The 27,385-nt window shown below is 43.0% G+C and overlaps 2 protein-coding genes across 2 annotated transcripts; both read left to right on the top strand.

The window, feature by feature from the left end:
* Positions 1-4,577: 4,577 nt before the first annotated feature.
* LOC138855069 (uncharacterized) lies at positions 4,578-14,755 on the top strand. Its single transcript, XM_070102052.1, has 5 exons — positions 4,578-5,219; positions 6,851-7,138; positions 7,983-8,155; positions 13,960-14,103; positions 14,644-14,755. Exons 1-5 carry the CDS (start codon positions 4,899-4,901, stop codon positions 14,753-14,755), a joined length of 1,038 nt encoding a protein of 345 aa, XP_069958153.1. The 5' UTR covers positions 4,578-4,898.
* Positions 14,756-15,268: 513 nt separating this feature from the next.
* LOC128702724 (SANT and BTB domain regulator of class switch recombination) lies at positions 15,269-23,836 on the top strand. Its single transcript, XM_070102051.1, has 10 exons — positions 15,269-15,388; positions 16,999-17,152; positions 17,637-17,792; positions 18,132-18,242; positions 18,503-18,593; positions 18,892-19,068; positions 19,655-19,801; positions 19,963-20,053; positions 21,707-21,932; positions 23,359-23,836. The coding sequence occupies exons 2-10, from the start codon at positions 17,046-17,048 to the stop codon at positions 23,834-23,836; spliced, it is 1,584 nt and encodes a 527-aa protein (XP_069958152.1). The 5' UTR covers positions 15,269-15,388; positions 16,999-17,045.
* The last annotated feature ends 3,549 nt before the right edge of the window (positions 23,837-27,385 follow it).

Here is a 27,385-nt window from a genome sequence, read left to right as displayed (position 1 = left end):
CAGCTAGGAGTCTTCAAGGGAGCTTCAAGAGAGCTTAAAGACAGCTAGGAGTCTTCAAGAGAGCTTCAAGAGAGCTTAAAGACAGCTAGGAGTCTTCAAGAGAGCTTCAAGAGAGCTTAAAGACAGCTAGGAGTCTTCAAGAGAGCTTCAAGAGATCTTAAAGACAGCTAGGAGTCTTCAAGAGAGCTTGAAGACAGCCAGCAGTCTTGAAGACAACCCGGGGAGTGATCTTGCCACCAACATGATCAGCTGACATCTCTTTTACCGCAACAACACAACACAAACCACCAATCTTCCTTCACAAGTAGTTAATGACACCCTCAGGTATTAACTTGATACCCTGGTATTAACTTGATACCCTGGTATTAACTTGATACCCTGGTATTAACTTGATACCCTGGTATTAACTTGATACCCTGGTATTAACTTGATACCCTGGTATTAACTTGATACCCTGGTATTAACTTGATACCCTGGTATTAACTTGATACCCTGGTATTAACTTGATACCCTGGTATTAACTTGATACCCTGGTATTAACTTGATACCCTGGTATTAACTTGATACCCAGGTATTAACTTGATACCCTGGTATTAACTTGATACCCTGGTATTAACTTGATACCCTGGTATTACCTTGATACCCTGGTATTAACTTGATACCCTGGTATTAACTTGATACCCTGGTATTAACTTGATACCCTGGTATTACCTTGATACCCTGGTATTAACTTGATACCCTGGTATTACCTTGATACCCTGGTATTAACTTGATACCCTGGTATTAACTTGATACCCTGGTATTACCTTGATACCCTGGTATTAACTTGATACCCTGGTATTAACTTGATACCCTGGTATTAACTTGATACCCTGGTATTACCTTGATACCCTGGTATTAACTTGATACCCTGGTATTAACTTGATACCCTGGTATTACCTTGATACCCTGGTATTAACTTGATACCCTGGTATTAACTTGATACCCTGGTATTAACTTGATACCCTGGTATTAACTTGATACCCTGGTATTAACTTGATACCCTGGTATTAACTTGATACCCAGGTATTAATTTGATACCCTGGTATTAACTTGATACCCTGGTATTAACTTGATACCCTGGCATTAACTTGATACCCTGGTATTAACTTGATACCCTAGTATTAACTTGATACCCTGATGCTAACTTGATACCCTGGTATTAACTTGATACCCTGGTATTAACTTGATACCCTGGTATTAACTTGATACCCTGGTATTAACTTGATACCCTGGTATTAACTTGATACCCTGGTATTACCTTGATACCCTGATATTACCTTGATACCCTGGTATTAACTTGATACCCTGGTATTAACTTGATACCCTGGTATTACCTTGATACCCTGGTATTAACTTAATACCCTGGTATTAACTTGATACCCTGGTATTACCTTGATACCCTGGTATTAACTTGATACCCTGGTATTAACTTGATACCCTGGTATTAACTTGATACCCTGGTATTAACTTGATACCCTGGTATTAACTTGATACCCTGGTATTAACTTGATACTGGTGTATTAAGCACCATCTGACCTACATAAACAACACATAACACTCTCCCTAAGATAACAAGAGAATGCCTCTTCTTCTCGGCTTCAAACTGACGTTTCTTCCTGCAAGGTTTGACTCACTACTGAGACTTATGTGTCCTGCAGTGCCATGGTTACTGTAGACTTGTGTTTCTGTGTTACGTTGTTAATGTTATTGTTGGTCTGCGAGGCTGATGCCCCCCTCTACACTATTCCTTTCACGTGCATTGATGTACAGGAAGCAAGGTTAGAGCAACACTGGGATACCTTCCCCAAGTTCGAGGAAGCAGGAAGTGTCATCGGGACTCAGGGGCCCAGGAGCTGGAGGTCATCATTAGTACAGAGAGCTGTGGTGCTTCTGGCTATAAGAACTAGATCTGACTAATTAGCTTTCATTTTCCTGTCAGTCATAAGGTTTTTTTAAGTACGTATTACATTTGTGAATTATTAATTTACTATAGTTTACCATGAATCGTTAATTTACTACAGTTTACCATGAATCGTTAATTTACTATAGTTTACCATGAATCGTTAATTTACTATAGTTTACCATGAATCGTTAATTTACTATAGTTTACCATGAATTGTTAATTTAGTAAAGTTTACCATAAATCGTTAATTTACTGTAGTTTATCAAACAACAATTTACATTTTCTATGGTGAGGCGCTGGTTGTCATGGCAACCAGTGTAAACAACATCCCTATCTCAGTTCACCTTCATTGTTTATTCATTATTAACCTACTATACACTGCCCTATGTGTATACCTTGCATACAGTGTATTGTGCCGGTTAACAGGTGTGTCGGTGGTAAATATTGTGGCAGTTATAGTGCACACCGGGACTTGAATTAACACAAATTTTTCAATAGCTCTTATTTTGTTATTTACACGATCAGGATACATACATACATGTATGCAAATATACGATCGACACCATGCCCAGCCCTTCTCGGGTAGGGTAGGTGCCTGAGCCCGAGCCTTCAGCTCATAAGACTGTCATTCCCATTAGCCCCCTTGGGGCGAGGATGGCAGACCAGAGAGGCCTAGCTTGTGGCTAGGCCTGGGGACAGTTGGTCCCAAAGATGAGGAGGTACTTGTGCCTCCTCCCATGGGAGACTTAGGTCTCAGACACTCCCTAAAGAGGGAGTCAAGGCCGGGCCACCACTTGGAAAAGGCCCGGGCCGGGAGAATACCAGCTAATCTTTAATAATAATAATAATAATATGCAAATATACCAGAATACATACATACATGCATACAAATATACCAGAATACATACGTACATGCATACAAATATACCAGAATACATACGTACATGCATACAAATATACCAGAATACATACGTACATGCATACAAATATACCAGAATACATACGTACATGCATACAAATATACCAGAATACATACGTACATGCATACAAATATACCAGAATACATACGTACATGCATACAAATATACTAGAATACATACGTACATGTATACAAATATACCAGAATACATACGTACATGTATACAAATATACCAGAATACATACATACATGTATACAAATATACCAGAATACATACGTACATGTATACAAATATACCAGAATACATACGTACATGTATACAAATATACCAGAATACATACATACATGTATACAAATATACCAGAATACATACGTACATGCATACAAATATACCAGAATACATACGTACATGCATACAAATATACCAGAATACATACGTACATGCATATAAATATACCAGAATACATTCGTACATGTATGTAAATATACCAGAATACATACGTACATGCATACAAATATACCAGAATACATACATGTATACAAATATACCAGAATACATTCGTACATGTATGCAAATATACCAGAATACATACATGTATACAAATATACCAGAATACATACATACATATATATATATATATATATATATATATATATATATATATATATATATATATATATATATATATATATATATATATATATATAAATATACCAGGATACATACAGTGGTAAAAATTCTGTAATGTATCACTTGTGTATTTCTGAGACGTGTGTCCTCTTGTCTTTAGAAGTGAGGGAAGTACTGGAGCCACCGTCATCCCAGATTCTACAAGACAGTGTCTAGAAGACAGTGTCTAGAAGACAGTGTCTAGAAGACAGTGTCTAGAAGACAGTGTCTAGAAGACAGTGTCTAGAAGACAGTGTCTAGAAGACAGTGTCTAGAAGACAGTGTCTAGAAGACAGTGTCTAGAAGACAGTGTCTAGAGGGCAGTGTTTAGAAGACAGTGTCTAGAAGACAGTGTCTAGAAGACAGTGTCTAGAAGACAGTGTCTAGAAGACAGTGTCTAGAAGACAGTGTCTAGAAGACAGTGTCTAGAAGACAGTGTCTAGAAGACAGTGTCTAGAAGACAGTGTCTAGAAGACAGTGTCTAGGAGACAGTGTCTAGAAGACAGTGTCTAGAAGACAGTGTCTAGAAGACAGTGTCTAGAAGACAGTGTCTAGAAGACAGTGTCTAGAAGACAGTGTCTAGAAGACAGTGTCTAGAAGACAGTGTCTAGAAGACAGTGTCTAGAAGACAGTGTCTAGAAGACAGTGTCTCTAGAAGACAGTGTCTAGAAGACAGTGTCTAGAAGACAGTGTCTAGAAGACAGTGTCTAGAAGAAGACAGTGTCTAGAAGACAGTGTCTAGAAGACAGTGTCTAGAAGACAGTGTCTAGAAGACAGTGTCTAGAAGACAGTGTCTAGAAGACAGTGTCTAGGAGACAGTGTCTAGAAGACAGTGTCTAGAAGACAGTGTCTAGAAGACAGTGTCTAGAAGACAGTGTCTAGAAGACAGTGTCTAGAAGACAGTGTCTAGAAGACAGTGTCTAGAAGACAGTGTCTAGAAGACAGTGTCTAGAAGACAGTGTCTAGAAGACAGTGTCTAGAAGACAGTGTCTAGAAGACAGTGTCTAGAAGACAGTGTCTAGAAGACAGTGTCTAGGAGACAGTGTCTAGAAGACAGTGTTTAGAAGGCAGTGTCCTAGTCTTAGCAACGTCTAGCGTCATACAAGCCACAAGATCCTATGCCTTGGCCTGTCTCCTAGCTCCTAGCAACGTCTAGCATCATACAAGCCACAAGATCCTATGTGTTGGTCCGTCTCCTAGCTCCTAGCAACGTCTAGCATCATACAAGCCACAAGATCCTATGTGTTGGTCCGTCTCCTAGCTCCTAGCAACGTCTAGCATCATACAAGCCACAAGATCCTATGTGTTGGTCCGTCTCCTAGCACCTAGCAACGTCTAGCACCACAGGGAGCTCCTTGTTCATAATGAGGGAGATTTGTGGATCACCGGGGGCGTCCGCCCCTTCTTCTGGGGCATCACCCGCCGCCCACACCACCCACTCCTCCGCTACCGTCAGCGCTGACACCCTCAAAAGTGGCATTGGGTTGGCTTGGACGGTGTCTGGGGGTAGTGGCAGGGGCGTGGGCGGCCCTACCGCTGTCGCTGCAGGAGTGGGCGGCACTGCCGCAGGAGTGGGTGGCGCTAGCCCACGTCTGGGCAGCAGCACCGTCAGCATGGCCAACGTGTTGGAGTTTCTGCTGACTTCAGCGCAGCTGCATCGCGTAGCTGCTGCTACCACTGACAAGGTCAGCAGACTTGTTCACTAGTATACTGTTATCACTGATAAGGTGTCAGCAGACGTGTTCACTGGTATACTGATACCACTGACAAGGTGTCAGCAGACGTGTTCACTGGTATACTGATACCACTGACAAGGTGTCAGCAGACTTGTTCACTGATATACTGCAACAAAATGTACTTTGTCCTTATCCAGGTAGCGTTCACTCCAGCACATGACCTGCACATCCCCTACCCTTCCTAAATCCTTCTTCTTCCTCTACAATCCTGCTCTCCATCTCATCGTCTTATTATTTAAATAATAATTCTAACATACACTTTACCTGATATAGTCAATGGGTTTATTCCCCTATAATTCTTACTCTCTTTCTCTATCTCTGTCTCTCTTGCCTCATTGTTCCCTTATACAGAGACATATTTGCTTGCTACCTGGCAATCTCTACATACTGTCTGTTACTTCTTACATATAATGGACATACCAGCCACCCTACCTGGAGTTTACCTGGAGAGAGTTTCGGGGGTCAACGCCCCCGCGGCCCGGTCTGTGACCAGGCCTCCTAGTGGATCAGCGCCTGATCAACCAGGCTGTTGCTGCTGGCTGCACGCAAACCAACGTACGAGCCACAGCCCGGCTGATCAGGAACTGACTTTAGGTGCTTGTCCAGTGCCAGCTTGAAGACTGCCAGGGGTCTGTTGGTAATCCCCCTTATGTGTGCTGGGAGGCAGTTGAACAGTCTCGGGCCCCTGACACTTATTGTATGGTCTCTTAACGTGCTAGTGACACCCCTGCTTTTCATTGAGGGGATGGTGCATCGTCTGCCAAGTCTTTTGCTTTCGTAGTGAGTGATTTTCGTGTGCAAGTTCGGTACTAGTCCCTCTAGGATTTTCCAGGTGTATATAATCATGTATCTCTCCCTCCTGCATTCCAGGGAATACAGGTTTAGAAACCTCAAGCGCTCCCAGTAATTGAGGTGTTTTATCTCCGTTATGCGCGCCGTGAAAGTTCTCTGTACATTTTCTAGGTCGGCAATTTCACCTGCCTTGAAAGGTGCTGTTAGAGTGCAGCAATATTCCAGCCTAGATAGAACAAGTGACCTGAAGAGTGTCATCATGGGCTTGGCCTCCCTAGTTTTGAAGGTTCTCATTATCCATCCTGTCATTTTTCTAGCAGATGCGATTGATACAATGTTATGGTCCTTGAAGGTGAGATCCTCCGACATAATCACTCCCAGGTCTTTGACGTTGGTGTTTCGCTCTATTTTGTCCCAACCCACTTTTAATATTTCTGTCTTCATCATATTTGCTTTACCTCCTTTCCACACACTGCCTCGTGCACTTCCCTCACACACAGCCTTTCATTCCACACACTGCCTCATGCACCTCCCTCACACTCGCATCTGGGTCTTCCTCACTCCTACCAGTTGTTACACCTCCCTGCCCAATATACTTGAAATTACTGCCGTTTTCATCATCAATATGTAAAAACACCTCAAAATATTCTTTTTATCTTTAAATAACAATAAATAATAAAAATACTTCTTCTACTGCTACTGCTACTGCTACTACTACCACTGTTTCTATTACTACTATTACTACTACTACTAATAATAATAATAATAATCAGAATAATCATAATCAGGTTCGGTCTGGAGGTCGGTTGATCACAAGCTGTGGAGGTCAGGATGACCAAAGTGGAGGTCGGGGCGGCCCGGCCTCCAGCGGCGTCAGCGGCAGCATCAGCAGCAACGGCGTTAGCGTCAGCGGCAGTGGTGTCAGCAGCGCTGGCGTCAGCAGCGCTGGCGTCAGCAGCGGTGGCACCTCCACCAGCATACTTCCTTCGCCCTCAGAGACGTGGGCTCGTCTCCTAGGTAACCCAGCATCATCCCTGCAGGAGCAGACCCTGGCTCTCCTCCAGATGGCGCTGCAGGTAAGACAGTCCCGCTACTGCAACCATCAACCTGGGTCCTTGTAGGCCCTTGTACCACAATGACCTGACTGGTCAGAGACGGGGGATCGAGTCTGTACGACTCCTGTGAAGGACTCGCATGGGTATAGAACTATGTGAAGCTATGTGAAGAGGTGTGTACACCTCCAGCCATGTACACATGTACTTCACGTACCTCTAAACCCGTGTGAGTGCTTCAAGGAGTCGTGCAGACTTGATCCTCCTTACACACATTTAAGCTGCTAGTCTCCTCTACACTGACGTTAAAAAATATTTTATCCTCTTAAATAGAGAATCAAGTATACTACTGTGTATACTGTGATACAGTAAGCTACACATCTCTTGCTGTATATACACTAAGGGATACCTATTTCTGTGTATATATATATATATATATATATATATATATATATATATATATATATATATATATATATATATATATATATATATATATATATATATATATATATAGCGGGAGAAAGTAAGTTTATTCAGGTATACACAAATACAGTTACATAGATTATCATACACAGCAACTTATGTGTAGAAAACCCAGGATAACCCAAGAAAGTCAGATAAAGTGACATATTTCACTTCTGTATACACACTTTTCTATGTATATACACATCAATATACACACATCTTTATGTATATACACTGGAAGTTACACTATCAGAGCTATACAGTGTGGCCCATACGGGTTTAGGGATTCCTCATTAACGTTATGGCAATAATTTGTGTGAGTTAATCAAGCCTCATCAGCCCGGGTGTCGAACCCTGTCATCATGCCCTTTCTTTCTCTCTCCCTCCACCCCCGCCCCAGGATGGTCTACTGGACTCTATCCTACCATACATGGTGGCTTCTCTAAACCTGGGCGGGGCGCCCACCCTCACGCCCATGCCTACAACGCCTGCTCGCTCGCCCACGCCCACGCCCAAGGGGGCGTCATCTGTGAAAGGTGGAGGCTGTCTGGTAGCTTGTTCCACCCCTCGCACGTAAGTGAGAGAGAGAGAGAGAGAGAGAGAGAGAGAGAGAGAGAGAGAGAGAGAGAGAGAGAGAGAGAGAGAGAGAGAGAGAGAGAGAGAGAGAGAGAGAGAGAGAGAGAGAGAGAGAGAGAGAGAGAGAGAAATATTTTGATGGTGGATATTTTCGCTCTTATAAAAACTGTAAATAATAGGATCTTTAGGAAGAACTGGATTTTGTTGTGATTTATAAGGACAGTGTTTCCCTTCAAGCATATACCACCATAACCCACACTCCCCCCTAGTATAGTGTCTTCATTCACCCCTGCTGTGTGTACTCAAGCATATACCACCATAACCCACACTCCCCCTAGTATAGTGTCTTCATTCACCCCTGCTGTGTGTACTCAAGCATATACCACCATAACCCACACTCCCCCCCAGTATACAGTGTCTTCACTCACCCCTGCTGTGTGTACTCAAGCATATACCACCATAACCCACACTCCCCCCTAGTATAGTGTCTTCATTCACCCCTGCTGTGTGTACTCAAGCATATACCACCATAACCCACACTCCCCCCTAGTATAGTGTCTTCATTCACCCCTGCTGTGTGTACTCAAGCATATACCACCATAACCCACACTCCCCCCTAGTATAGTGTCTTCATTCACCCCTGCTGTGTGTACTCAAGCATATACCACCATAACCCACACTCCCCCTAGTATAGTGTCTTCATTCACCCCTGCTGTGTGTACTCAAGCATATACCACCATAACCCTCCCCCACACTCCCCTAGTATAGTGTCTTCATTCACCCCTGCTGTGTGTACTCAAGCATATACCACCATAACCACACTCCCCTAGTATAGTGTCTTCATTCACCCCTGCCTGTGTGCTCAAGCATATACCACCATAACCCACACTCCCCCCAGTGTACAGTGTCTTCACTCACCCCTGCTGTGTGTACTCAAGCATATACCACCATAACCCACACTCCCCCAGTATACAGTGTCTTCATCACCCCTGCTGTGTGTACTCAAGCATATACCACCATAACCCACCCACTCCCCTAGTGTACAGTGTCTCACTCACCCTGTCTGTGTACTCAAGCATATACACCATAACCCACACTCCCCCTAGTGTACAGTGTCTTCACTCACCCCTGCTGTGTGTACTCAAGCATATACCACCATAATACACTCCCCTAGTGTACAGTGTCTTCACTCACCCCTGCTGTGTGTACTCAAGCATATACCACCATAACCCACACTCCCCCCTAGTATAGTGTCTTCACTCACCCCTGCTGTGTGTACTCAAGCATATACCACCATAACCCACACTCCCCCCTAGTATAGTGTCTTCACTCACCCCTGCTGTGTGTACTCAATCATATACCACCATAACCCACACTCCCCCCTAGTATACAGTGTCTTCACTCACCCCTGCTGTGTGTACTCAAGCATATAGCCACCATAACCCACACTCCCCCCAGTATACAGTGTCTTCACTCACCCCGGCTGTGTGTACTCAAGCATATAGCCACCATAACCCAACCCACTCCCCCCAGTATGCAGTGCTTCACTCACCCCTGCTGTGTGTACTCAAGCATATAGCCACCATAACCCACACTCCCCCCCAGTATACAGTGTCTTCACTCACCCCTGCTGTGTGTACTCAAGCATATAGCCACCATAACCCACACTCCCCCCAGTATACAGTGTCTTCACTCACCCCTGCTGTGTGTACTCAAGCATATACCACCATAACCCACACTCCCCCCCAGTATACAGTGTCTTCACTCACCCCTGCTGTGTGTACTCAAGCATATACCACCATAACCCACACTCCCCCCTAGTGTACAGTGTCTTCACTCACCCCTGCTGTGTGTACTCAAGCATATACCACCATAACCCACACTCCCCCCTAGTATACAGTGTCTTCACTCACCCCTGCTGTGTGTACTCAAGCATATAGCCACCATAACCCACACTTCCCCCTAGTATACAATGTCTTCACTCGCCCCCATCTTATTCCTTATCCTCATATCAGACATAAACAGAGATATACACCACAGCACCGTATCATCCTTTGCGGATGATACTAGGATCTGCATGAGGCTGTCATCTGCTGAGGACGCGGTTAACCTCCAAGAAGATATAAACAAAGTTTTCCAGTGGGCAACGGTAAACAATATGATGTTCAATGAGGACAAATTCCAACTACTCCGTTATGGAAAACTGGAGGAGATAATAACTAGAACAGAGTATACTACTGACTCCGGCCATACAATAGAGCGGAAAAATAATGTAAGGGACCTGGGAGTAGTAATGTCTGAGGATCTCACTTTCAAGGATCACAACAGTGCCACGATCGCACGTGCAAAGAAAATGATAGGATGGATAATGAGAACTTTCAAAACGAGAGATGCCAAGCCCATGATGATCCTTTTCAAATCACTTGTTCTCTCTAGGCTGGAATACTGCTGTACATTAACATCTCCATACAAAGCAGGTGAAATCGCAGATCTAGAGAGTGTACAGAGATCCTTTACTGCACGTATAAGTTCTGTCAAGCACCTTAACTACTGGGAACGCTTGGAAGCACTTGACTTGTACTCGTTGGAACGCAGGATGGGAGAGATATATCATAATCTACACTTGGAAAATCTTGGAAGGAATGGTCCCAAATCTGCACACAGAAATCACTCCCTACGAAAGTAAAAGACTGGGCAGGCGATGCAAAATGCCGCCAATAAAAAGTAGGGGCGCCATTGGTACACTAAGAGAAAACACCATAAGTGTCCGGGGCCCAAAACTGTTCAACAGCCTCCCATCAAGCATTAGGGGAATTGCCAATAAACCCCTGGCTGCCTTCAAGAGAGAGCTGGACAGATACCTAAAGTCAGTGCCGGATCAGCCGGGCTGTGGCTCGTACGTTGGACTGCGTGCGACCAGCAGTAACAGCCTAGTTGATCAGGCCCTGATCCATCGGGAGGCCTGGTCATGGACCGGGCCGCGGGGACGTTGATCCCCGGAATAACCTCCAGGTAACCCCTGCTGTGTGTACTCAAGCATATAGCCACCATAACCCACACTCCCCCCTAGTATACAATGTCTTCACTCACCCCTGCTGTGTGTACTCACTTATATGTGGTTGAAGGGGTCGAGTCATAGTTCCTGGCCCCGCCTTCTCGGTGATCACTACTAGGTCCACCCTCTCCCTGCTCCATTAGCTTTATCATACCTCTTCTTAAAGCTGTGTATGGATCCCGCCTCCACTACTTCACTCACCAGATTGCTCCACTTCCTGACAACTCTGTGGCTGAAGAAATACTTCCTAACATCCCTGTGATTCATCTGAGTCTTCAACTTCCAGTTGTGTCCCCATGTTGCTGTGTCCCATCTCTGGAATATTCTGTCCCTATCCACCGTGTTAATTCCTCTCAGTATTTTATATGTCTTTATCATGTCCCCCCTATCTCTCCTGTCCTCCAGTGTCGTCAGGTTGATTTCCCTTAACCTCTCCTCGTAGGACATGCCCCTTAGCTCCGGGTCTAGTCTTGTAATAATGTTGGTAGAATTACCGACAATATGTAAAGTAAACGGACACAAGTGTAACTAATGTAACATTTATATTGTGGCAACGTTTCGCTCTCCAGGAGCTTTGTCAAGCCGTCTTGTTGCAAGCCTTTGCATTTTTCCTAATTTCTTGACGTCCTTGATCAGGTGTGGGTTCCATACTGGTGCTGCATACTCCAATATGGGCCTAACGTACAGTGTACAGAGTCTTGAACCATTCCTTACTCAGGTGTCGAAATGTTAATGTTAGATTTGCTAGGCGTTCATATGCTGCAACAGTTATTAGGCTGATGTGCGCCTCAGATGTGCTCGGTATTATACTCACCCCATGATCCTTTTCTTCCAGTGACATTTGTAGTTTTTGGCCCCAAAGCCTGTGCTCTGTCTGCAGTCTTCTTTGACTTCCCCAATCTTCATGACTTTGCACTTGGTGGGGTTAAACTCCAGGAGCCAGTTGCTGGATCAGGCTTGCACCCCGTCCAGATCTTTTTGTAGTCCTGACTGATCCTCATCCGATTGAATTCTTCTCATTACCTTCACATCGTCTGCAAACTGGTATACCTCTGAATCTGTCCCTTCTGTCATATTCATATATACCAGAAACAGCACCGGTCCTAGGACTGACCCCTGTGGAACCCCGCTCGTCACAGCCGCCCACTTTGACACCTCGTCACGTACCATCATTAGTTGTTTCCTTCCTGTCAGGTATTCTTTGTGTTTCCTGTTATTCATGCCTGCTCCTCTAGCTTTTGCACTAATCCCTTGTGCGGAACTGTGTCGAAAGCCTTCTTGCAGTCCAAGAAAATGCAGTCTACCCACCTTTCTCTCTCCTGCCTTACCTTTGTCACCTTGTCTTAAAACTCCAGTAGGTTTGTGACACAGGATTTTCCCTCTCTGAAACCGTGCTGGTTATCGTGTATAAGCTCATTCCTTTCTAGGTGCTTCACCAGTCTTTTCCTGATAATCTTCTCAATGACTTAGATACTAAACATGTCAGTGACACTGGTCTGTAGTCTGCGTGTCTGTCTCCTTTCTTAAAGACTGGGACTACATTTGCTGTCTTCCATACCTCAGGTAGTCGCCCTGTTTCGACTGTTAGTGGCACAATAACTGTGTGTGTGTGTGTGTGTGTGTACTCACCTATTTGTACTCACCTATTTGTGGTTGCAGGGGTCGAGTCCTAGCTCCTGGCCCCGCCTCTTCACCGGTTGCTACTAGACCCTCCCTCTCCCCGCTCCATGAGCTTTATCAAACCTCGTCTTAAAACTGTGTATGGTTCCTGCCTCCACTACGTCATTTTCTAGGCTATTCCACTGCCTTACAACTCTATGACTGAAGAAATACTTCCTACTATCTCTCTGACTCATTTGTGTCTTCAACTTCCAATTGTGGCCTCTTGTTTCTGTGTCCCCTCCCTGGAACATCCTGTCCTTGTCCACCTTGTCTATTCCACGCAGTATTTTATATGTCGTTATCATGTCTCCCCTGACCCTCCTGTCCTCCAGTGTCGTCAGGCCGATTTCCCTTAATCTTTCTTCATAGGACATTCCCCTTAGCTCTGGAACTAACCTTGTTGCAAACCTTTGTACTTTCTCTAGTTTCTTGACGTGCTTTATCAAGTGCGGGTTCCAAACAGGTGCTGCATACTCCAGTATGGGCCTGACATACACGGTGTACAGTGTCTTGAATGATTCCTTACTAAGGTGTCGGAATGGTGTTCTCAGGTTTGCCAGGCGCCCATATGCTGCAGCAGTTATCTGATTGATGTGTGCTTCCGGAGACATGCTCGGTGTTATACTCACCCCAAGATCTTTCTCCTTGAGTGAGGTTTGCAGTCTTTGGCCACCTAGCCTATACTCTGTCTGTGGTCTTCTGTGCCCTTCCCCTATCTTCATGACTTTGCATTTGGCAGGATTAAATTCGAGAAGCCATTTGCTGGACCAGGTGTCCAGTCTGTCCAGGTCTCTTTGAAGTCCTGCCTGGTCCTGCCTGTGTGTGTGTGTGTGTGTGTGTGTGTGTGTGTGTGTGTGTGTGTGTGTGTGTGTGTGTGTGTGTGTGTGTGTGTGTGTGTGTGTGTGTGTGTGCGTGTGTGTGTATGTGTACTCACCTAGTTGAGGTTGCGGGGGTCGAGTCCGAGCTCCTGGCCCCGCCTCTTCACTGATCGCTACTAGGTCACTCTCCCTGATGTGTGTTTGTGCGTGTGTGTGTGTGTGTGTGTGTATTCCTGCATTTTTCCCACCTGGTTACATACCAACAGATCACCCTCAAGAGATGTTGCTAGACGCCCACCTACACCCACACCCACACCCACGCCCACACCCACGCCCACCACTGCTCCACCCGCAGACGCACCACGCCCTAACATATCACCATCCGTCTTCAGAACTATACCAGACAGAAGGTAAACCAACATTTAATATTTTATCAACTTTCACATTCTATTACAATGTTCAGTATCCACTGACCTTATTGTTTAGTATCCACTGACCTTATTGTTTAGTATCCACTGACCTTATTGTTTAGTATCCACTGACCTTATTGTTTAGTATCCACTGACCTTATTGTTTAGTATCCACTGACCTTATTGTTTAGTATCCACTGACCTTATTGTTTAGTATCCACTGACCTTATTGTTTAGTATCCACTGACCTTATTGTTCATTATCTAGGTTACATTATTAAGATTACTGAACTTAAACCACGCGTAGCTTTAAGAATAGGCTGAACAAATAATTAATGAGGGGCTGGATTTAGGCAGGACCTGCTAAGTATGGGCCAGCAGGCCTGCTGCAATGTTCATTTCTATTTTCGTATGTTCTGCATTGTTCACCCTATATCACCTACCTTGGTATAAAAAATTATCACCAATAGATTTGCTTTGGTTGCACTGATTCTAACAACAGTGCAAGTGTTGATCCTGACTGGTTGATGGTTCGTTACAGCCCAGGTATTGTGATTCATGTGTGTGACGAGGCCAGGGGACTACGTCAGGATTTTACCTGCCCGAGGGACTTGCTCATACATCATATAGGATACTTCGCCGATGTTAAGTAGCCCACCACTCACTATAACAGTAGCCCACCACTCACTATAACAGTAGCCCACCACTCACTATAACAGTAGCCCATCACTCACTATAACAGTAGCCCACCACTCACTATAACAGTAGCCCACCACTCACTATAACAGTAGCCCACCACTCACTATAACAGTAGCCCACCACTCACTATAACAGTAGCCCACCACTCACTATAACAGTAGCCCACCACTCACTATAACAGTAGCCTACCACTCACTATAAAAGTAGCCTACCCACTACTTTTCTGAAAAAAATAAACTTTGTCGTGTTTTTCCGACAAATATAAAATTTTCTAGGCAACTAGTTTTTTTTAAGTTACATGTTACTTTTATCGTTTCTTGATATTGGTTTTAAAACAAAGACACTTTCGAACACCTTAATGCTTGCTTTCGAAATATATTTAGAGGGAACTGTTGTGTGCTAATATCATTTCTTATATTATTAATACTACAATTACTGATAATATTACAAAGTGTATTACTGTGGCTTGTCAGGTCAGCGGCTGGAGGATGTAGACATCTCAGTACATTGTGATGTTAGTATCTTTGAGTGGCTCCTACGCTGGGTCAAGAGAGGTCAAACTGAGGACCATATTGCCCCTGTTCTGGGTAAGTTATGGAGACTCACTTGTCACTGTCATTAAGACTGCTGGGTCACCAACTGGAAAAGACCCGGACCGGGATAACACCGGTGAACCCACATCAGTTACTCAAAATTAAAATATTCTTCCTCACTCTGATTAAAGAACGTCCACATGTGTGGTATTTTGTAATGGGCTGGGTCTTCAGTACGGGTACACCACCAAATGTACACATACAAGAAAATGTTCTAATATGTTACGAAAAGATTTAACGACTATAGACTAAAATTTCCTGTTTATCCACACTATGAGCTGTGAGAAGCAGCAGCCTCGATACCTCCTCTGTCTCAGTCTTTGATCCCGCATCACCCCCTCCCCTGCAGCGCTGGACGACCCTAGTGGGTTTAGCACTTCTTTTTTATTATAATATCTTCATTCTTCATGACACTTTATATTCTCGTCTCTGAGGTCAGAGGATCGAGTTTCCAGCATCACACACACTTGCAGTTTTATTCGTTAAATATTTTCTCCTTTAGATCTGGTCTTAAATGGCTTTATACTAAGAGCGATTTTAACATAATCAGGTGACTCAATGTAGTTCTGTATTGGTATTTGAGTCCTGGTCACCTACTCTGGGTGATACAACATTGTTTATTCTTCTCAGTACAATATTTTCTAGCCTTTACGAAATTTGAATTAAGATATTATGGTCAGTGGTTGTTAATAATTCTGTATCCATGGTTAAATTTCACCAGCTGTATTCTAGCTTCCATTTTTATAATTTTCAGTTTTTATTGTTTATTCTGACCCACGTTCTCTTGCACCCAGATCCAGGGGGGAGGGAGAGGGGAAAACCTCACCAACTTATTTTAAACGGCTTATAATCAGTTTTTCAATTTATTTTTAGAGTAGAGTATTGTGACAAACAGTAGAAGTGCATATGGCACTGTAGTAGTGTACATGGCACTGTAGTAGTGCACATGGCACTGCATAAGAGCCAGATCAGGTAGACACTGTGCCTGTCCATGCAGAAATTTCATGCTCCCCTTAGCTTTTTTTTTTACTACAGTGTGAACTATCAGTCCACTTGACATTCTGGGCTCAATGGACACCACGAGACACTTCACACAAGTTATTCTTCACTTTACTATATCCTGAAACTATTTACCCGCTTCAATTTACTTTTTACACCAAACAATAAATGCCAGTGATACGGCCACACTTTCTTAGCACTTAACCATTAACCACACAACTCCAATTCCAGTGATTATACTTTAGTCGTGTCCTCTGTCTTTATAATACACTAAGAGAGTACTATCATCTGTATGTAATAACAGTTTACATTCATCAATAACGGGCATATCATTTACATATCACAAGAGTAGGGGGACCCAAGATACCTCCTTGTGGAACACCACTGTTTAATAATTAATAACTGTGGTTCCCATTCTCTATTCATGATTCTAAAAATTCGTTTTCTGTTATTCAGATAGCCTGTAGTTCATTTTTTTACACATGTTATGGTTCACTGTGTCAAAAATGTTGTATGTGTAAGGTGACGATGCTTGTGTAAATTCGTATACCGTCTTCAGCGACTGTAGTAATAATAGCGTAGGTTTTTATATTACACCGTGACAGAGCCCAAAACAGCCGTCAGCATCCTCATCTCTGCAGACTTCCTGAAGATGGCGCCGCTGGTAGAGGAGGTGGTCAAGTACGTCCATGACAACATTAACCTCATCCTAGAGGCTCAGGTCAACCTCAACTGCCTCTCAGATGCCATACTTGCCAGGTACGTGAGGACGTCTTGCATGAACATGGGATCACTGCAGACACAATAGATTTTATCCTTATTTATGGGAAAGCGTTAGGCCCATAGGGCTCATACAGCAGCTGGGGAACAGGCGGCAATAAGGTTTGGACCATCGAAGAGGAGAGAAGCTCGGGTCGAAAACACAAGAAAAAAGAACACACTTAAGGACTCTTAACTATCGATACCAGAGGAGACTTGCCCTTACATTTACTTTAGCTTCACACTCTCTTCTACTCCTCCTGCACCTTCACTTACATTTCCCTAACATCCTCATACACACTTAAACTTTTCTTACACCCTATTTAATATCTCACTGAACATGTCTATTTCATACCTTATACTTAGCTTACACCCCAAATTAAATAGTCTTCCTGTATCCACTTACACCCACTTAACGCTTGTTCAATCCCTTTACACCCATTCAACGTTTCCTACACCCACTTACACCCCAGGTGTTCCTCAGGTTGGCACGGGTGTTCACTCACTGGGAGTTGGAGGGTTTGAGGGACCGCCGAGACAGAATCCAGAGTAAGCTCTACACCCGCTTCCTCCAGACTCTGTGTGACACAGCTCCAGCACCCTCTCGTGGCATCTACAGGACAGCAGCCACCCTCTACAGGTGAGGTACACTGTATGGCATGGCTCCAGCACCCTCCCGTGGCATCAGCTACCTTGGGTGCTAGAGAATGTCTCTCCTGATCAGAAATTTACCATGTTGAAGAAATTTGGATGTTAGGTTTTACGTGATAACTTGCGAAAGCTTTCTCTGATTGGCTTAAAATCTTCAATGCTAATATTTAACTGGGTTGGAAATCTATGCTGCATTCTGCAATGTTCCTGTTGCATGCAATGAGGTTCAAGGACCTAGGATTGTGAAATACAAGGATGCCTTTATAGGATCATGCAATGACTGAAATATATTTAGTTATTATATTTATTATTGTTATTATTATTTTAGGTGTAGTGACTGTGGGGAAATGGTGAGTCGAGCTGTGGAACGTCTGGTGACTTGCATTCCTGCCAACACGTCCATCACCACCTCCGGCCATGTTTTCTACACCCATTCCAGGTGAGCCCACTAATTTTCAAAGAAGAAAAGGTGATGTTTGATTCTTTACAGCTTTATTGGGTTACATTCCAGAAAAATCGTTGCTGTATATGATATGCGAGACTTGGAGTTGAGAATACATATGTAAAATAAGGTTATGTTCTTGGGAACATAAGTATGATTAAAATAATGCTGTAATAAACTGGAATTGAGGATCCTGGGGCAACTAAAGCATCAATATTTATCTATGTGTTGATGTTAACGTGTGTTGATGTTGACAGGGATGGAAACTGGAGCCTGACAGAGCATGTGAGGCAGCTCAAGGCAGACCTCAAGACCTGGAGGCTTGTTTACTGGAGACTCTGGGGTCAGGTGTGTATGTGGCTCCTGGCTCCAATATCCTGTAAGGCAGGGTACCTTGATGCTGATGAAGGGCTCTTGATCAAAGGAACTGGTGCTGCTCTCCACTTCCTGGGAACAGATCTCATTACTTCCCATTCCCTAGCACTGAATAACCCCTACAGGTTTAGTGCTTCCCTATGAAAATAATAATAATATTAATAATAAAAATAGTTTGTATAAGTTCCACCTCACATTCCATATTCTCTCACTCTCACCCTGACTCATGTTCACCCTCACTCTAACTCTGGCTTACTTTTTCCCTATGCAGGTACACTTTTTGCCATGTTCAACATGTGGCGCGGTGTTCCCTGGGTGCGAGATGCGACTGTGTCGCACACACCGCCTTGATGCCTCCTCCTGTGACCTAGACATGTTCCTACCCAGTGATGTCTACCCCTGCTGCGGCGCCCGGGCCCTTAGGTTCTCTCCGCTCCCCGTCAGGAACGTATGTCCACTGCACTTTAATAGTAATGTATATATATTAGGTAGAAGGTTGGTAGACAGCAACCACCCAGAGAGGTACTACCATCCTGCCCAGTGAGTGTGAAATGGAAACCTGTAATTGTTTTTACATGATGGTACGATTGCTGGTGTCTTTTTTTCTGTTTCATAAACACGTGGGATAACAGATATATCTTGCTACTTCTGTTTACACTTAGGTCACACATGTGTGTACACATGCATGTACATGTTAATATATATATCTGGGTTTTTTTCTCTCTTTTCTTAATAGTTTTTGGTCTACTTTATTTCCTCTTATCTCCATGGGGAAGTGGAACAGAATTCTTCCTCCCGTAAGCCGGGAGGAAGAGGCTAGTAACCCCTTCTCCTGTAATATAGTATATATATATATATATATATATATATATATATATATATATATATATATATATATATATATATATATATATATATATATATATATATATACATATACATATTGTGTGTATGTGTGTGTGTGTGTGTATGTAACTGAGTGTAAGGAGTGGAGTAGACTGGGTCCTCTGTCTGACAATGACAGATTTCTTCAGGGGTGCCAGATGAGGGACCACACTGTACAGCTGACACAGGGAGATCAAGACATATGGGGTCCCATCCCCCTGATTTACGATGACCTGCTGACCTTCCAGCTGCTCGTGTGCCTCGACCCCCCTCGTCACCTCTCGCCATCACACAAGGTAAGGAGTTACATATAATTCAGTAGTAGGTAATATGCTAAGACCTAGGAGCCTAGAAACTAGTGATGCCGTTCAATTGTAGGCTCTCTGGGGCCAGGAGATATATCTCGACCCTTTGCAAACACAACTGGGAGAGTACTATGCCACAAATGATGTTTCAGAGCGTGTTATGGGCAGGAGTGCCGCTGGTACCAACCAACAGAGGCGAGAGAAGCTTGCTGGATCGTTCCTGGCTCTCCCACTACCTCCACGGTAAGCCACTACCTCCAGGGCAAACCACTACCTCCATGGTAAGCCACTACCTCCAGGGTAAATCACTACCTCCACGGTAAGCCACTACCTCCAGGGCAAACCACTACCTCCACGGTAAGCCACTACCTCCAGGGTAAACCACTACCTCCACGGTAAGCCACTACCTCCAGGGCAAACCACTACCTCCACGGTAAGCCACTACCTCCAGGGTAAACCACTACCTCCACGGTAAGCCACTACCTACAGGGCAAACCACTACCTCCACGGTAAGCCACTACCTCCAGGGCAAACCACTACCTCCACGGTAAGCCACTACCTCCACGGTAAGCCTCTACCTCCACGGTAAGCCACTGCCTGGTCTCAGACCGGGCCGCGGGGGCGTTGAACCCTGAAACCCTCTACAGGTAAATTCCAGGTAAATCTCCAGGCAGAGGGGTATTTGTCAGGAAGGTCAGGCTGTTTCCTAGGCGCTTGTATCTACTATGGGGACCAAAACTAGGCTCTTGCATATTATAAATTAACCGAGACTACAGATTGATTCCTACATAATATTGATGATACACGTTGTTCAGCCAGGGTCGAGTGTGTTCAAGAAAAGAGTCATAATACCGTGACTGGAACAATACACAAATAACCCAGACCGCTTGCTGCTTATATTAAACAAATAATAGCAAATAAATTGTCCATTAATCTTAATTTATATTCTGAGTATCATTCACTTTTACCTGGAATTATTATACATTAAAAATCCTTTTAGTTAATCCTGATACCTTCAGTTTGGTTGAATTTTTAAAGAGGGTTTAGTCTGCAGGCACAAACGTCGGCCACAGACAGAGGTTAATAATTTAGAAAGCTTGTTTATATAGGAAATAACTGGGATATAATATTACGAGAATGTAAGCTTATTAAGGTGATAAGGTTAATATAGTAGAGAGTGGTGGACCCCGGGCTGCCTGGGCGAACACCTCCCTCCACCATTATGTATTTATTTACTACTCTTGCATTAGAGCCTACTACTGCTACAACTCATAATACCCATATCTGGGATACAGCTACTATCTGTACTGACTATTGTTACCTCTACTACTACTTATATTACCAAACCCACAGCTACAACTACTCGGTTTCAACTATTATTACTACCACTCCTGACTACAGTTACCACACCTGACTACAGTTACCACACCTGACTACAGTTACCACTCCTGACTACAGTTACCACACCTGACTACAGTTACCACTCCTGACTAAAGCTATCACTCCTGACTACAGCTACTATCACTACTAAGTCTATTACTACTACTACTACCACCCATCATAGCCCAGTTGATGAAGCACACCCTTAATTTCTTCAAGACTTAACTATGTTCCAGCATCATAATAACTGCTGGTTGAAGGTGGAAGTATCGAGGATGGATGTTACATCCCTTCACTTCCACCAACAACGCTAGTGAAGGACTTGTTCCAAATATATGGAGATACTTTTCCCACTTCTTGAATCACACTTGCTTAACTCCCATTCTCAAGGCGCTGTGTGGCCGCCTACAATTTCATGACTGCTCAGGTTTATAACTGCGCTGTATAATCCTACGGGTTTAGTGCTTCCCCCTTGATTATAATAATAATAATAATATAACTTTGCATCATCAGCAGGAGAGCGGGATCCCCACCCAGCAGGGATCCGTGTTGGCACTAGTGAAGCAGGAGTTCCTGCCACCAACAGCAACAGCACCACGGGAGCTCCCTCCGTCAGCGCCGGTGTCAGCAGTGAGAGTTCATCTGACGAGGAAGAGGGAGGGGGCCGTCCTGGACTCACCTCGCGTTTCAAAGCCACATTAATGCGTCGAGCTGCCAGGGCCAGACGCACCATAGCTTGCGAGTAAGATCAAATCTTATATTCTTATGCTATAGAGATAACTTTTAGATGACAAAGAATAAAAAATCGCTGTACTGTAAGCTGAAACAATTCAATTGTGACTTGACAATGGAAACGTCATCATGAGGTTAGTTAGTAAGCTTATTAAGGCACAGGTACACATAAGTACAATTATTATGCATAATGTAAATTACCTAGGATAACCCCTCAAGAAGTCCAAGTGATTTATTTCCATTGGGATTCTCTCCTAATTGTGAAATACAGATACAACAACAGTAACTAGAAATTTTACTGAGATAACTGGCTGGTATTCCCATACCACTGATACAGAAACACTAAGTTTTTATTTGCGTGTTACATACATAACACAGCTCATTTTTTACGAGGTCTGGAGAGCACACAGGTGTTACTGATACACATAGTAAATTAAACCCAGGATAACTCAGTCAAGTCAACGTAGTTTTTTTCTGCTTTGGTCCCTGTGTGCAAATCAAACCTGTATTTATATGCTGTAATTAGTTTTTCTTTAAGCGAACACTTTTTTTTATTATATTTGATGTCTTGTCAAAGGCAGCATGTACACCAAGTGGTATACACAACCGGTATATACACTGAGATGTGTATCGCTGTGTATATACACCGTGAGATATATACATACTTGTATCTGTTGTTAAATAAGGCACATGTACATCTGGATATCATGAGATAAGTTTGCTTGTATACCTTTGTTCAGTGTATATACACCGAGACGTGTATATCTTTCAGTGTATATGTGAAAAATTTATCCTAATTCTTGTTTTAGGGACGAGAGTATTCTTGACTGGTGGTGACCAAGTTACGTTCATTTTAATGTCCCTTTGAGTAGTAGCTAGGTGTCCCGTAGCTCGATTGGTAGCGCACTAAATTCACACTGACATCCGGGGTCGATCTCCAGTGCGGGTAGAAACATTCGGACATGCTTAAGACACCGGCTGTCCCTGTTCACCTATCAGTAAAATAGGTACCTGGGTGTTAGTCGACTGGTGTGGGTCGCATCCTGGAACAAAACTGACCCGAAATGCTCTGCATAACAAGCGGCTTTTTATATAGTAGTATGTCAGCTAGGCCTGTACACCTTGTACATGTAGAAACAAAGATAATATTATGAACCAATCGTTTGAGGTTACTGAAACACACCATGGTAAATTTATTTAGGCACAGGTATGCATAGGTACAATTATCATACATAGTGTAAAATACCTAGGATAATCCAAAAGTCAAGGTGACTTATTTCCATTGACATTATGATTTATTCTTTTGCTACTGGGACGTAGCAAATCTTCTGAATTGAAACTTCAGTCCTCAAGGAAGTATGTCATAGCATTTCATGAGGTGCTAAACCCTTGTGGGTCATTAAGCAGTATAGTTACCTGGTGTATACTTACCACAGGATGATGGCTGAGCCGAGTTTGCGCTGGGACGCAGGAAGATCTACACGTCACAACCAGGACACTCAGAGGGAAAGGGAGAGCCGCGCCCTACGAGATCTCACCTCTTGGCTCACCCTCGCCGCCCCTAACACCCATGACACCGCCCACGGCACCCATAAGGGCCACCGTGGGCGTCCAGACCGCCGTAGGGAGTGTGCTAGCGGTCCTGATTCCGGCTGCTACTACAGGCTGGAGGCAGAGTTTCGGGAACGTCATGGGGGTCACTCTCACAGCCACAGTGGTGGGGGAGGGACCTTCCGTGCTAAAGTGCAGGCTATCTCCAGGATAAAGATGAGACTGAGGCATCGTGCTGCTCGAACAGGGGGTCACTCTCACAGCCACAGTGGTGGGGGAGGGACCTTCCGTGCTAAAGTGCAGGCTATCTCCAGGATAAAGATGAGACTGAGGCATCGTGCTGCTTTCTCAGCCTCCCGCTAGCACTTAGTAAATGTTTTTACCTCATGTAGGAAGTGTTTACGTCATGAGTTATTTACTCTTTGTTTCACTTGCTCAAATATCATGTGTATTTGCTGTGACTGCCCAGGTGTTAAATACACATTTTTCAATTGCTCAACCATTGTGTATTTGTGTATAGGAAATGAGCCTATAATAAATGCTAAATAATAATTTATAAATGAAAGCTATTAAATAGGCTTATATAAATAAAGACTAAAGAAGTTATAAATACAGGCTAGCATATGGGCCTATAAATAAAAACTGAAGAATAAGTATGAATACAGGCTAGCATATGAGCCTATAAACAAAAACTCAGAAATGAGTCTATGCAGGCTAGCAAATGAGCCTATAAACAAAAGCTCAGAAATGAGTCTATGCAGGCTAGCAAATGAGCCTTTAAACAAAAACTCAGAAATGAGTCTATGCAGGCTAGCAAATGAGCCTGTAAACAAAAACTCAGAAATGAGTCTATGCAGGCTAGCAAATGAGCCTATAAACAAAAACTCAGAAATGAGTCTATGCAGGCTAGCAAATGAGCCTATAAACAAAAACTCAGAAATGAGTCTATGCAGGCTACCAAATGAGCCTGTAAACAAACTAAAAAATGAGTACTCAGGCAAGCAAATGAGCCTATAAATAACTAAGAAATGAGTTTATGCAGGCTAGCAAATGAGCCTATAAACAAAAACTCAGAAATGAGTCTATGCAGGCTAGCAAATGAGCCTATAAACAAACACTATGAAATGAGTCTATGCAGGCTAGCAAATAAGCCTATAAACAAAAACTAAAATATGAGTCTATGCAAGCTAGCAAATGAGCCTGTAAACAAAGACTAAAACAATGAGCCTGATCAGCCTAGCAAATGAGCCTATGGTTATAATCATAACCATAATTTACAAAGAGGTGGACTGGTAAGCCAGTGGAAGGCCTAGGTCAGATGACCAAAAGCTCGAGATGTAGACCATTATATGACTAAGACCCGCCTCAGGAAATACTTGTCCTGTTTCCTGACAAACCTTACCAGTTATAAACCAGCGGAAAATATTCATGTCAAAGTGCAGGTAATGCTGTCTTTGTGAACTCATGAATAAATACAAATAATTTATTATATAATGTAGGCTACATGTAATAAAATATTGTTAGGTACTAAAGAAAGCCACCAGCATGCAGGGCATCGGGCAGCACTCTACATGATCAACACAAGTTTAATACGTGTTTAATAATAATAATAATAATAATAATAATAATAATAATAATAATAATTAGCTATTAAAACATTGGGCCCAGTCCCTGGACCCTACTATGTGTTTCTGTAATCTTAAAATTCCGAACCGCATAATACATCTATTGAGCTAACTAAAGGAACTGAACCTTGTAACTAGTAAAACTGAGAATCAAGGGAGATATTATTACGACGCAGAAGATGCTCAGAACACTGGATAAAGTAGACAAATTGAAAGATGGGGGACCTGGACATAGATGGAAGATAAAATGAGCCTAGATGTCAGCAAATATTTCTTCACTATGAGGGTGGTTAGAAAATGGAACTACATGAAGGAAGGCTCCATACACAGTTTTAAGAGTAGGTGTAACAAACACAGAAGGCAGACCAGAGATTATGTGTGATTATGAGTGTCCATATGGTACTTCGCCTTTCTGAAGTCTTCCGGTTCACAAGTAAGTTTATTAAGGTACATATAAACAAATAGTTACATAAATTATCACATATATAGCAGCCTATGTGTAAATTACCTGGATAACCCTCCCCCCCAAAAAAAATCAAAAGTGATTTATTTCATTACCATATTTGACCTACGTGGTAGAAGAGGAGAGGAAAACCATCCTACGTGATGGAATAGGAGAGGAAAACCATCCTACGTGATGGAATAGGAGAGGAAAACCATCCTACATGATGGAATAGGAGAGGAAAACAATCCTACGTGATGGAATAGGAGAGGAAAACCACCCTACGTGATGGAATAGGAGAGGAAAACCATCCTACGTGATGGAATAGGAGAGGAAAACAATCCTGCGTGATGGAACAGGAGAAGAAAACCATCCTACATGGAATAGGAGAGGAAAACAATCCTACGTGATGGAATAGGAGGAAAACCATCCTACGTGATGGAATAGGAGAGGAAAACCATCCTACATGATGGAATAGGAGAGGAAAACAATCCTGCGTGATGGAATAGGAGAAGAAAACCATCCTACGTGATGGAATAGGAGAGGAAAACAATCCTACATGATGGAATAGGAGGAAAACCATCCTACGTGATGGAATAGGAGAGGAAAACCATCCTACGTGATGGAATAGAAGAGGAAAACCATCCTACATGATGGAATAGGAGAGGAAAACCATCCTACATGATAGAATAGGAGAGGAAAACCATCCTACATGATGGAATAGGAGAGGAAAACCATCCTACATGATGGAATAGGAGGAAAACCATCCTACGTGATGGAATAGGAGAAGAAAACCATCCTACATGATGGAATAGGAGAGGAAAACAATCCTACATGATGGAATAGGAGGAAAACCATCCTACGTGATGGAATAGGAGAGGAAAACCATCCTACGTGATGGAATAGGAGAAGAAAACCATCCTACATGATGGAATAGGAGAGGAAAACCATCCTATGTGATGGAATAGGAGAGGAAAACCATCCTACGTGATGGAATAGGAGAAGAAAACCATCCTACATGATGGAATAGGAGAGGAAAACCATCCTACGTGATGGAATAGGAGAGGAAAACCATCCTACGTGATGGAATAGGAGAAGAAAACCATCCTACATGATGGGTGTGTCAAGATATACACAGTGCTTGTTCTAACCTTGTGAAACATCACATAGCTCAGGTGTGTCAGTAGGTATCACTCACCTGCTGCTTCAGGGTCACCTAGTGAGATGATGTCATTATGTACCACTAGTTTTTTCCTCTCTGTGAGGGGAAAATAAGAATGGGCTTTCAGTTTAGTTTAATATGTTTATTATGCACCCCATACCCATCCTCAATGAATGGGCTTTCATTACAGTGTTTTCATAAAACAGTAATCAACCTGTAATCATGTAAAGCTGTTCAATGTAACTATTCTAATAAATAAACATTTGTATTTCCTTTCTATATAGTAAATATTTTAGCAAAGTACAGAGAAAAAATGGAGCTATGGGAAAAAGAGAAAATGAGTACATTTTTCCCTTGGGTTGGTTAGTAAGAGTCCACATGGTAAATTTTGGGTTTTATATATCTAAGCTTGTTGCGGTTAAATGGGAAATTCGACAAATCAGGAATAAAAGAATACATGGCTGCTCATTTATATATAAATGTTGGTGCGAACGCGTGCTAATTGAAATGAAATTTAAAGAAAACATAGGTAATAATACTTCATAATGGTATATATCAGAGAATAATAATAACAATGAAAAGATGAAGAAGAAATGCTGTTATCTACGGAGGTCCCTTCCAGGGAGGAAGCTGGAGATACCTTCCAGGGAGGAAGCTGGAGGTCCCTTCCAGGGAGGAAGCTG

This window comes from Cherax quadricarinatus, chromosome 79, assembly GCF_038502225.1.
Source record: "Cherax quadricarinatus isolate ZL_2023a chromosome 79, ASM3850222v1, whole genome shotgun sequence".
NCBI lineage: Eukaryota > Metazoa > Arthropoda > Malacostraca > Decapoda > Parastacidae > Cherax > Cherax quadricarinatus.
Note: the sequence above shows the minus strand (reverse complement) of the source record. Positions and strands in the feature narration are given on the sequence as shown.

Bases quoted from the DNA above. Each gene is read 5' to 3' on its own strand.
- LOC138855069 (XM_070102052.1), top strand. From the start codon at position 4,899: ATGAGGGAGATTTGTGGATCACCGGGGGCGTCCGCCCCTTCTTCTGGG. The intron at 5,220-6,850 runs GTCAGCAGACTT...AATCATAATCAG, and splicing joins CTGCTGCTACCACTGACAAG to GTTCGGTCTGGAGGTCGGTT. The intron at 8,156-13,959 runs GTAAGTGAGAGA...ACATACCAACAG, and splicing joins GCTTGTTCCACCCCTCGCAC to ATCACCCTCAAGAGATGTTG.
- LOC128702724 (XM_070102051.1), top strand. From the start codon at position 17,046: ATGGCGCCGCTGGTAGAGGAGGTGGTCAAGTACGTCCATGACAACATT. The intron at 17,153-17,636 runs GTACGTGAGGAC...GGTGTTCCTCAG, and splicing joins TCAGATGCCATACTTGCCAG to GTTGGCACGGGTGTTCACTC. The intron at 20,054-21,706 runs GTAAGCCACTAC...CATCATCAGCAG, and splicing joins GCTCTCCCACTACCTCCACG to GAGAGCGGGATCCCCACCCA.